The 12,133-nt window shown below is 50.0% G+C and overlaps 1 protein-coding gene across 3 annotated transcripts; it reads right to left on the reverse strand.

Moving 5' to 3' along the window:
• Positions 1-841: 841 nt before the first annotated feature.
• On the reverse strand, positions 842-8,646 carry asb8 (ankyrin repeat and SOCS box containing 8). 3 transcript variants are annotated; one of them, XM_072277687.1, is made up of 5 exons: positions 8,271-8,644; positions 7,210-7,339; positions 3,938-4,125; positions 3,284-3,388; positions 842-2,355 (listed from the first exon to the last, which is right to left on the reverse strand). In XM_072277687.1, exons 3-5 carry the CDS (start codon positions 4,049-4,051, stop codon positions 1,771-1,773), a joined length of 804 nt encoding a protein of 267 aa, XP_072133788.1. In that variant the 5' UTR covers positions 4,052-4,125; positions 7,210-7,339; positions 8,271-8,644; the 3' UTR covers positions 842-1,770. The 3 variants fall into 3 exon arrangements, with proteins under 3 accessions (XP_072133788.1, XP_072133787.1, XP_072133790.1); XM_072277686.1 differs by lacking the exon at positions 7,210-7,339; XM_072277689.1 differs by lacking the exons at positions 3,938-4,125; positions 7,210-7,339 and having other exon boundaries at positions 8,271-8,646.
• Positions 8,647-12,133: the final 3,487 nt, after the last annotated feature.

Consider the following 12,133-nt stretch of genomic DNA (forward strand, 5'->3'; position numbering starts at 1 on the left):
CTGTGGAATTCTTTGTCGCAGGCAGCTGTGGAGGCCAAGTCTTTACACACTGTATATTTAAGGCAGAGGCTGGTAGATTCTTGATTGGCAGGGCATGAAGGAATACGGGGGGGGGGAGGGGAAGTGAGGAAATTGGGGTTGAGAGGGAAGATGGAATGGTGGAGCAGACTCGATGGCCTAATTCTGCTCCTATACCTTATGGTCTAAACCTATAGCACAAACCTTTGCACCACAACGGTAATTGTTTTAAAAGCATACATCTCTTCGAACAAGACAACTGGACATGTAATCTGTTGTTATAGATTTTTAAAAATTACATATATATAATTGTCTTTATTTGAAGAGGGAAAGAAGGACAGAAAGGCAGAGATTTAGAGAGAAAATTCTACAGCTTAGGGCTTCGACAGTTGAAGGCAAATGTTGAAACAATTAAAAATGGAGCTGAGTTAAAGACCAGATATAGAGTTGTACAGCACAGAAAAGGCATTTTGGTTCCCCTTGTCCATGAGGATTGTTTTGCCAGTTGACACTAATTCGATCTGCCTGGATGAGCATCAGAGATGACTCCAAGTGATAAGACAGTGTGGCAAAAACTGCACTCTGTATCAGATACAAGGAGTGTAACGGGGCGGTGTGGAGGGAGCTTCACTCTGTATCTGATCCCGGGAGAGTGTTATTGGACAGTGTAGAGGGAGCTGCACTGCATATTTGACCCCAAAGAGAGAGTGATGGGCCAGTGTGGAGGGAGCTTCGTTCTGTGTCTGACCACGGGAGTGTGTAACGGGCAGCGAGGAGGGAACGCCAAGTGTGAGGCTTGAAAATGACCACAGTCAGGAACTCTGCAAATGTTTATTGGCTCCAGAATTTGTGAACACGTAGAGTACATTGCAGATAATAAGCTCTTCAGTGCGGACATACTCAAGCCTACGTCCCAATGTCACACACACACATACACACACACACACACACACACACACACACACACACACACACACACACACACACACACACAGACTCTCATTCAAAACATGTACACATTACAGAGTAGGCAGTGTTGGCAGGAGAGAGACAGAGGAGCCAATTGTCTTCCTATCCCCGTCTAGTTCCCAGCAGAAGGACTAAAACCCTTCCCTCTTCCCGTCTAGTAAGCAAGAGGGGCTGGACAGATTCCTAGGCATATCTTGAGTACAGGAGAGGGGCCAAAAGGCCTTCTACCCCAAGCTGCTACCTGGGACAGGGGAAAAGGCCTCATATACTTGTTTAGAATACCAGAGAGTGGGCCATCGCCCTCCTAATCTCATCTAGTACCTGGGAGAGGGGGCGAAGGGCATCCGACGACAATCTACAGAAGAGGGACTGAATGGTATCCTACCCTCAACTAATGCCTGTGAGAAAGGCTGAAAGGCCTCATATCCTTGTCTGTAGCACCGTAGAGGAGCCAACTGCCTTCCTACCCTCACCCCCTAATACACAGGAGAGAAGGGCCTCCTACCCCCTTCTAAAAGATCGAAGAGGGACCCATCACCTTCCTATACCCAAACCCTCTGGTAACCGGGAGTGGGGAGAAGGATCTTCTGGTGTTCTTCCATTACACCTGAGGGGGCCAACCTTCTTCCAAACCACCCTCCGGCCCGGTCAAGTACCCAGGAGAGGGGCCACAGGGCCTCCTCATCTCTTCTAAAACACTAGATAGAGACTCTTCACCCTCCTAGCCCTCTTCTAGTACACGGGAGAAAGGCCGAAGAGTGCTCCTCCCACCAACTCACCCCATCAGCCCAGCAGTAGCAGGTCCCGCTGGAGGGGCAGCGGCAGCGGGAGGGCGCTGACAGCGGGCGGCAGGTGGCGGGCACCAAGCGAGCGGCGGACAGCGTGGCGGCTGAGGGTCCGGAGGGTATCGGGTCCTGGTCCTCTTGGTCCTCCCCCTGCCCTCAGTAGCAGCTCGAGGCAGGCCTGACTCCTCTCTCCCCTGGCCTCCTCGCCTTCCCTCCGCAGCAGCCCCTGCAGCCGGCACACAGGGCTCTGCCCGCCTCGGTTGAGGGCCCGTGGTTCGGCACCGTACTCGAGCAGGAGGCGGGCGCAGGCCAGGTTAGCCCGGCAGGCGGCCCAGTGGAGCGGGGTATCCCCCGCCCGATCCCGGGCATTCACCAAGCCCTGGGACCCCTTTCCGGCCCCCTCAAGCAGGGCCCGGGCGCAGGCCGGCCGCTCGCGGAACGCGGCCCAGTGGAGCGGGGTGTGGCCACCACCGTCACCCGCTGCTGCCTCTGCCCCCTGCGCTAGCAGCAGCCGCACGCAAGCAGCATCCCGCTCCGCCGCATAGTGCAGGGGAGTCCGCTGGTAGCCATCCTGGGCGTTCACCTGGGGAAAGAGAGTGGCGGGGAGGGTGAGAGTTGGGGAGAGGGGCAAGGGAAGGGGAGATGAAGAGAAGGTGGGAGGGAACAGAGAGGAATGGGGAAATAGCGGGTAAGAGGGCATAATGTGAGGGGGCGTGGGAAAGAGGGATAGGGAAAGGGGAAAGATGGAAGGGAGAGAGGGGAAGAGGGAGGAGTGAAGGGATACAGATCAGGAGGGGAGGGGAGAGGGCGGGAGGGTGAGAGTGTGGAGAGGGTAAAGGTGAAAAGGGGAATGGGGGAGTGCAGGAGGAGAGGAGGAGAAAGGGAGGAGAGGGGGATAGGATAGAAGGAGGATGGGGACAGTAGAAGGGATGCAGAGAGAAGAGGGGAGGGAGAGTGGAGGGGAAGATGAAAGGAGGGTAGGGAGAGAGGGAAAGAGGAGGATAGGGAGAGAGAGGTGCAAGGGATGAAGGGAAGTGAGGGAAAGAAATGGGGGAGAGTCAGAAGAGGCAAGCATTTGATTCAATGGCAGATACATGTGCAGAATCCACGTTGCCCTTGTCTCGTTCCCCCTCACCTCCCTACCCTGTCAGCCTCCCTCCCACTTAACTTCCACCGCTTCCTTCTCTGTTACCTTCCGCCTCATTCCCCATTATCCATCTCCCCTTCCGCTCCCCTTGTTACCCCCATAATGCTCCATTACCCCATTGTTATCCTCTTGTAAACTCCATATACACCTCTACCTCATTATACCACCTTCCTCGTGTTATCCGTTACCATCCAATACCCAACCCCTTGCTTCCTTCCTGTTATCCCCTCATTCTCCCTCTCCGCACTGCCCCTTCTCCCAAACACCCTCCCCCCACTCCCTACTTACGTCTGCTAACCCCTCACTCCCCCCCACTCTTCTCTTCAATATCCTCTCCGTCCCTCCTCCCCACCATCCCCCTCACCTCTGCTCCATTCTCCAGCAACAGCTCCACACACTCGGGATCGGCCATCATACAGGCGCAGTGCAGAGGTTTCAGCGTGCCGTGGGTACAGTTCACATCCGCGCCCTGGGGGTCCGGGGATTGGGGGAGGCATAGAGGGAGCAGATCACCCTCACACTCATCTTCTATCTCCCTCCTTCCTTCTTCCTCTCACACAGTCCTCGACCTTCTCCCTCACACTACCGCTCCCTCTCTCCCACACTCCCCTCCCTCCCTCTCACACTCCCCCTCTCCCACACTCCTCCCCGCTCTCCCACACTCCCTTCCCTCCCTCCCCTCCCTCCCTCTCACACTCCCCCTCCCTCTCTCCCACACTTCCCCTCCCACTCTCACACTCCCCCTCCCTTTCACACTCGCCCCTCTCCTTCTCCCACACTCTTCCTCCCTCCCTCTCTCACACACACTCCCCTCCCTCCTCACTTTCTCACAATTCCTCTCCCTCCCTCTCTTTCACACACCCCTCCCTCCATCACTTCCACATTTCCCCTCTCCCACACCCCCCACCCTTCTCACACTCTCCCTCCTTCCCTTTCCCTCACTCCCTCTCCCTCCCTCTCTCCCACACTCCCCCTCCCTCTCTCTCCCTCACTCCCACCCTCTCTCCCTCGCACTCACCCTCTGGATCAGGCCGTGCACTGTGTCGTGAGGAAGACCGCGGAGGGTGATGGCCCTGATCAGTCTCTCCGACAGTGAGTACTTGCTCTGGATGCTTTCCATCACGGCCCACATGGTCTCACCCTTCAGTGTTGCCAGGACCCCGGTCTCAGGGTGAGGGGCTCTGGTCCTGTGAGGGAATGGGGTGCCTGAGGAGGGGAGAGAGCAGGGTGAGAGGGGTCCCGAGATTTGGGGGGGGGGTGTGGGTTCACTCCACCCTCTTGTCCTTCCTTCTCTGACCTCCCTCCCTCACCCCGTCTCTCCCTCCCTCCATCCACCTTCAAGCCTTGCTTTCAGTTCCCTACTTCCCCCTCCAACTTCCCTCACCTCTATTCTCCCTTCTCCCTCCCCACCATTGTCCCGTTTCCTCCCACCATCTCTTTCCTCAACTCTTACCTCTCCCACTCCTTCCCTTCCTGATCTTTCCCAGCATAATCTTCCCCCTCACTTGCCTCTCTCCCCCTCACCCTCATTCCATCCCCTCCCCTCCTTCCCTCTTCCTTATGTGAGGCACAGATAGACAGCCAGTATCTTTTTTCCTAGGACTCAAGTGTCTAATACCAGTTAAAATTTCAAAGTAAATTTATTATCAAAAATATACATCACCATATACTACACTGAGATTCATTTTATTGCGGGCATTCACAGTAGACCAGAAACATACAAAAGAATCAATGAAAGATTACACTCAACCAAGGATTGACCAACATTTAATGCCTGGCCTGCACCTAAGGTGAGAAACCCATTGTAACCAATTTTCACAGGGGCTCCACCGAGAGTGTCCTGACCAGATGCATCATTGTCTGGTACAGAAATTGCAAGGCATCTGACCATAAGACCCAACAAAGAATTGCGAGGACTGCTGAGAGAATCACTGGGGATCACTCAAATTGTTTAATGTCATTTCCAATACAAAAGTGTAAAAGAGGATGAAATACAGTAATTGTTACTCCAGATCTGATGCAGCACGAAAAACACAATGAGATAAAGAAAATAATCATTAAAATAAAACGTCCATAAAGTGACACTAGACACTATACAAAAGGTGGCTGGCAGGAAATGATAAAGTAGTGATGGGGGGCATGTTGTGGGTTTGTTTAGTGGGTGAAGGTGTTGATCAGCCTTACTGCTTGGGGAAAGTAATGGTTTTTGAGTCTGGTGGTCCTGGCGTGGATGCTACATAGCCTCCTCCTGATGAGAGTGGGACAATAGTCCATGAGCTGGGTGGGTGAGGTCCGTCATGATGTTATTGGCCCTTTTCCGGTGCCTTTCTGTATATGCAGTATTTATTTGGTGGTGGGCATGCAGTGGCAGTGACGTGTTGGCCAGTCTTGACTACCCGTTGTAGAGCCCTGCTGTTTCCGTACCAAATAGTGATGCAGCTTGTTGGGAAGCTCTCTACCGTGCCTCTGTGGAATGACGTGAGTATACTGTAGATGTGCATAGTCCAGCTCTCTTCAGCCTCCTCAGAAAGCAGAGGCAGTGAGTCAGAAAGCTCTTTCACCAACCAACATACCTACCAACAGCACTGCTAATGCCTTAGCCTTGTCCTTCTCGTCCTACCATCAGGCAGGAGATGCCGTACCATTACAACAAGGTTAGAACAAGGGCTTTTAAGGTGGGAAACTGCTTCTTCCCCCAGGTCATCACGTATGAAGTGCTTGTAGCGTACTCTTTACCTTTTGACTGGTGTCGTAAATGCACCTTATTATTTGTTAATTTATTTATGCTAGTATTACTTTGTGCTGTGTGTGAGTTACTGTACATGTACTGTGTTGTGGACCTTGGTCTGAAGGAACATTGCTTTGTTTGTAATATATATGTATATGGTTGAATGACAATACCCTTGAACTTGACTTCAATATGAACTTGAGTTACTTGTTCTATGTACCCCGTTAAAGGCAAAAACCTTAATAGCGTTAGAGGGATGTTAGAGTCAAATCCAAAGCTTCCTGAAAGGGGCTACACAAGTTGATAAGGTGGTAAACAAGTCATGCTCAGGGAACTGAGTTCAAGAGTCAAAGTTATGTTTCAGCTGTATAATCTGCCATGGACGGTCCCAAGCCCAGCTGCAAAAGAAAGAGGGTTGGGCGTGGGGCCAGTAACTCCATTCCACAAAAACACAGTGCTACAGAAACACCAACAGAAGCTCCAGAGACCTCATCTCTGGGAGAGGAAGGATCCATCAAGGAGATGGGCTAAGCCTGGAGACAACATGAAAGACTGACCCAGGACAGGGGACTCTGGTGAGCTATTGTCAGCGGCCTATGTTCCAGAAAGGGCGATGGGGCTTAAGTTTATAAAATTCTGGTCAGGCCAAATCTGGCCATTACAATCAGTTCCGATTGCCTCGTTATAGGAAAGGTGTGGAGGCATTGGGTTAACTGCAGAACAACTTCACCAGCACGCTGCCTGGACTAGAGGGCATGAGCTATACAGAGAGGTTGAACAAACTTGGTTTGTTTTTTTCTGGAGTGCCAGAGGCTGAGGGGAGACCGGATAGAAGTTTATAAGATTATGAGAGGCACACAATAGATGGCCAAAGTGCAAGACCCTGTTGGACATTGTCAATGTCGAATGCTGCAGGTCCTATTAACTGATTTATTGGCAGATGGCAGGGGGGAGCTGTGTGGCCTCAGACGTAGCGAGGACTTGGCCCCAAGCCGTACTGTCACCTGTTTACAGCTGCCCAGGGGAGAGGTGTCGGAGTCAGAGCGCTCCACCAGAAGCAGCGTGGCGTGGTGTATAAACTGGAGCCAGTGCTGCCCCCAGTGTTTGCTCAGCAGAAGACAAGCTGTATTGTGTCCAACTGCAGATTTCTGCAACATTCATGGACCTCAGGGTCTTGCTGGACTATTTTTTTTGTGTGACTGCATTTCACTGACATGTTGAATGTGCTTGCTATCTTATCTGTGCCTTGTGCTGAGTGTGACTGTTGGTTACACCTTGGCCTTGGAATAACACTGTTTCATTTAGATGTAGTCATGTATAGTTGAACGACAATTAAACTTGAAGTTGAACTTTTACCCCAGGGTTGAAACTAGAAAGCATGCATTTAAGGTGGGAGGCGGGGGGGTAAATCTAAAGGTGCTGTGGGGGCAAGTTTTTACTTTACACAGAGTGGTGGGTGCCAGCAAGCCAAACGCAAACGAGGCACTTAAGCAGCTCACAGATGGGCACATGACTGTACAAGGAATGGAGGGACATGGACATTCACGTAGGCATTTAATTACCAGTTTTGTTAATTCAGAACTGGCACTGTGTTCCTGTACTGTACTGTTCCATATGTTTCACGTAACATGGTTAGGAGTCCTCCATCTCGGGTCCTGACACTTATGGTACACCTCCCAAGTTGTCCTAGGCCTGGCAGAGGAGGGGATCCTGGGGTTAGAGTACGTTGACAGTCTGGGGTCGGTAGGAAAAGACTAAGCAGACTGGATTTGAGACCCTAGGGAGTTGAAGGGAAGATGGGGGGGGAGCAAAATGTGGAGAAATGTCAGGTATGGAGGTGGGGGGAGGTGTGAAAAGAAAGAAAGAACGAGGGAGAGAAGGGAGAGAGAGGGAAAGTGAGAGCGAGGTTGATAGTGAAACAGACAGAGGGAGGGGAACTAAGGAAGGGAGAGAGTGATGGATAAAGAGATGTGGATCCAGAGAGATTAACAAATAGTGAGGGGGAAGAGGTACTAAGAATGGAAGCAGACAGAAAGTGAGAGAGAGAGACAGACAGACAGAAGGACAGAAACTGATGGTGATAGAGAGAAATGTGGAAAGTGTGAGCAAAATAGGGACTGAAAGAGAGATACAGAGTAAGAGGGAAATGACAGTGACAAAAATGGAACCAGAGGGGGAAGACTTAGAAAGAGTGAAAGAGAGAATAAGTGGTTGAAAGAGAGATAGAGACAGAGGGAGAGAGAGTGATAAGGGGAGGAGGGAAATGGGATGGGGAGAGAGACAGAAAACTGACCGAGTGAGATGGGGGAGACAGTCAGAGACAGATAGTCAGAGAGAGAAACGAAAGAGAGCTGAGAGAAAGGAGAGAGAGGAGCGAGAGAGAGACATAGAAAGAGGGGGTTTGAGGAAGGGGTGAGAGAGGGGTCAGACTAACCGTTCCCTGCGATGGAGGAGCAGAGAGGTTTTAAAAAGGCTGCAGAAAACAGGCAGAGGCCCAGGGCTCTGCAAACACACACAGTTCCGGTGATCTGTATACACACACACACACACACACACACACACACAGTTCCTCGGGGTCTGCACACAAGCACACATACACAGACCCCAGACACACAGTACAGACCTCAAGAGCTGGATTCCTCTCCGGCCTGTGAATGTGTGCCTGCCGGACTGGGAAGGGGCGGTTCCATCTGTCACTGGTTTATTGCCTAACATGGGCCGCCAGAAGGAGACAGATACTCGATGTAGGTCGGGGCGGGGAGGGTGCAGGAGGTGGGGAAATGGAGAGAGAGAGAGAGAGGGAAGGAGGGAGGGAGGGTGAGAGAAAGGGAAAGAGAGAGAGAGAGGGAGGGAAAGGGGAGGGGAGAGAGGGAAGGGGAGGGGAGAGAGGGAAGGGGAGGGAGAGAGGTGAGGGTGGGGAGAGAGCAGGGAAGGTGAGGGAGGGAGGAGGAGGGGAGAGGGAGGGAGGAAGAGGGGAGAGGGAGGGAGGAGGAGGGGTGGAGGAGGGGCGAGGGAGGGAGGAGGAGGAGGAGAGGAGGGATGAGGAGAGGGAAGGAGGAGGAGGGAGGGGAGAGGAAAGACTGAAAAAAGGGAGGGGAGGGAGAGAAAGAGAGGAAGGAAGTGAGATTCACTCTGCGTCTGATTCTGGGAGTGTGTGACGGGCCAGTGTATAGGGAGACTTGTGTACGATGTTCGAGAATGTATGCAACAGTCAGCAATTCCTGCAAGTGTTTATTCATTGCAAAATTCAAGTCAGTGAACAGTGCAAAACTATCTCTAACACACACACACACACACACACACACACACACACACACCAGGTTCTCTCCCATCCACACCCCACACCCCGTCCTCCATTATGTATGGAGGAGATGTGCCATAAAGCCTCATCCCCCTACTAAAACTCTGATAAGAAACCAAACTTTTACCTTCATCTAGTAGAGGGAGGTGGGCCAAAGAGTCACCTTGTAAAATGCTGGAGTGGGGGCCAACACACTCCTACCCCAGTCCAATAGCTGTTAGATGGGCTGAAGGGTCACCTAACTCCTCCTTAACCCCCATCTAGTACCCGAGAGAGGTCGGAAGGCCTCTTGCCTCCTGAAACACCAGAGAGGGGCCAACCTTCTTTCTAACCCCCGTATGGTACCTGGGAGATCAGCCAAAGGAATTCACCCCCCCCCACACACACACACACACACACACACACACACACACACACACACACACACACTTCCACACTCACAGTAGCTCCAAAGAGGCCTGAACCCTCTCCCCACACAGGATGGATGAAGGGAGGAGGAAGAATCGCAATTCTGTGGGACCTTATCAAAAACCTCACTATAGTTCATACAAGCAACATTTATTGCACTGCCCTTCATCTTTGGTTACCTCCTCAAGGTGCACCATCAGATTTGTGAGACATGATCTCCCCTGCACAAAAATGCTCTCAAAGTTCAAAGTAAGCTAATCATCAAAGTACATTTATGTCACCATATACAGCTTTGAGATTCGTTTTCTTGCGGACATACTTAATAAATCCATAACAATAATAACCGTAATAGTGAAGGACTGCACCAGCTTGGGCATTCAAAAGTGTGCAAAAGACAACAAATTGCAAATATGAAAGAAAGAAATAAGGTAAAAGGAGATGAGTTATACAGCTGTCGTTACAAGCAACTGGTTGCATGCAACGTTACGTTCAACTCTTTGAGTGAAATTGCAGAAAGTTTGAAGTTAATAACTCATCTCCTTTTACCTTAGGCCACGAACTTATCAAACACCCCTGCTGTGGACCACTTCTGGAGGTCCCAAGACGCCGACTTCTATAAAGAAGGGATCCGTATGCTCCACGAGCGCTGGACTAAGTGTGTAAGTGTAGGAAAAATAAATGCATTAGGTTTCTAAAATTGACTCCTTCTACCTTAGGCCATGAACTTATCAATCACCCCTCGTAACTGTTCCTTGACCTGGTGGTGTGAGTCCTGAGGCTCCTGTACCTTCTTCAAAGTTTCAAGTTTCAAAGTTAATTTAATGTCAGAGAACCTTGAGATTTGTTTGCTTACATGCAGCCACAAAGCAAGGAACCCAAAAGAACCCAATTAAAAAAATAAAGAGCAACACCCAGTGATAATTTACCACAATTTACTTCAGAAAAGATGTTAATGGTAATGTTTTTAGACAAATTTCTTGCCCTTTGAACTAGAAGTGAGCTGTCGCACACACCATCTTAACAGGGAGAAGAGAGCACGGCCTGGGTAGTGGGAGTCCCTGATGGTAGATGTTGCTTTCCTGCGACAAAGCTTCCTAAAGATATGCTCAAAGGTGGGGAGGGCTTTACCTATGAAACTATTTCCATTACTATTTGTAGGATTTTCCATTCAAGGTCACTGATGTGATGCAGTCAGTCAATACACTCTCCACTACAAACCTACAGAAGTTGGTCAAAGTTTTAGATGTCATGCTGAATCAACACAAACTCCTAAGGAAGTTGAAGCGCTGCACTTACGTGCCAGGCCGAGGACAGGTCCTCTGAAATATTAATACTGAGGAATTTAAATTTGCTGACCCTCTCCACCTCTGATCCTCTGATGAAGACTGGCTCATGCACCTCTGGTTTCCTTCTCCTGAAGTCAATAATCAGCTCCTTGGTCTTGCTGACATTGAGTAAGAGGTTGTGTTATGGCACCACTCTGCCAGAATTTCAATCTCCCTCCTATATGCTGATTTGTCTCCACCTTTGACTCGGCCTTCATTGAGTTGAGTTCCTCTCTGTGCCTTGTGGCGCATCAGGTGGCAACTTTGCCATTTCTTTAGCATTTGTCTGCTTTTTACAGGGCCAAGTTGCTATCTAAATGCTCAACACAGCATGGATGGTAAGTGTGCAAGGAGCTGGCCAGATTTGAACCTGGGACCACTCACCTTGAAGTCCGGTATGGATGCCACTACACCACTGGCTGGCTGCTCTTTATTGGACCACAATTCCCTTGCCTTGCTGAGGTCCAGGTCACCTTATCCTGTATATGGTTTACTTGCTCCAAGTTTGATTTAAGAGCCCTCAAACTCTGACACTGTATCTCCCAAAATTAGACTTGATTTTCTAAGCTCTGATACTTAAATCTATGAATGTCCAAAACCAAACTCTGCTTTTCATCACTTGATCAAAAGTGATCATTAAAGCTTCAGTCTCCCACTTTTCCGTGAACTGTGTCCTTTGAAGCCGGTAATAGCAACTTGGCCACATCTTTCTGCAAGTGGTTTGAAGGTCTTCCAATCGTGGCAGGACATCTGTCTTCAGAAACAAAACTAGAGAAGCCAGCACTCTTCAAAGTAGGAAATTTGCCAATAGAATGTGTGCCAATAAAAGTCACTTATAAAGCAATTAAAGATGCTGGAAATGAATAATACAAAGCTAAGCGCTTTGATATACTCATGGTGGGTTTAAGGCTTGACCTGTGCTGTGCAAGAGTTTTGACTTTACTCTTGAGAGTATGATGCAAAAGATCATAAAAGAGAGAAAAAAAAAAGAGACTTCTTAATCCTGCAGGGTGACAGTTCTCATTGTTAGGTAGGTAATTAGGTATGTCGCATCCGGAGTTTCTCCGGTTAGCGGACGATTTCCCTCCACGCCTCTCTGACGTAGTGGGGAACCGCGTACGAGGCAAGTTACAGCAGTGGTTTCCCATTGCCTTCTGCCGGGTGAATTTCCAAAGAGATCACCAGCTCATAACCCAGCACAGAGGGCAAGCGTGCAGGGGAGCCGGCTGGATTCGAACTCTGGACCTTTCGTATTACCAAGAGGACAATGCTTAAGAGTTATGACTGAGGGAGCATGAACTAGCTGGAGTTGCATCCACTAGATAACCAGGAATATACACTCAATGGCCACTTTATTAGGTATACCTGCTAGTTAATGTAAATATCAAATCAGCCAATCATGTGGCAGAAACTTAATACACAAAATCATGCGGATATGATCAAGCGGTCCAG

This window comes from Mobula birostris, chromosome 14, assembly GCF_030028105.1.
Source record: "Mobula birostris isolate sMobBir1 chromosome 14, sMobBir1.hap1, whole genome shotgun sequence".
Taxonomy (NCBI): Eukaryota; Metazoa; Chordata; class Chondrichthyes; order Myliobatiformes; family Myliobatidae; genus Mobula; species Mobula birostris.

Excerpts from the sequence above, each read along its gene's own strand:
- asb8 (XM_072277686.1), bottom strand. The coding sequence starts at position 4,051 with ATGTGGGCCGTGATGGAAAGCATCCAGAGCAAGTACTCACTGTCGGAG. Across the intron at positions 3,389-3,937 it reads TGCACGGCCTGATCCAGAGG|GGCGCGGATGTGAACTGTAC; the intron begins GTGAGTGCGAGG and ends CCGGACCCCCAG. Across the intron at positions 2,356-3,283 it reads TGCTGGAGAATGGAGCAGAG|GTGAACGCCCAGGATGGCTA; the intron begins GTGAGGGGGATG and ends CTCTTTCCCCAG.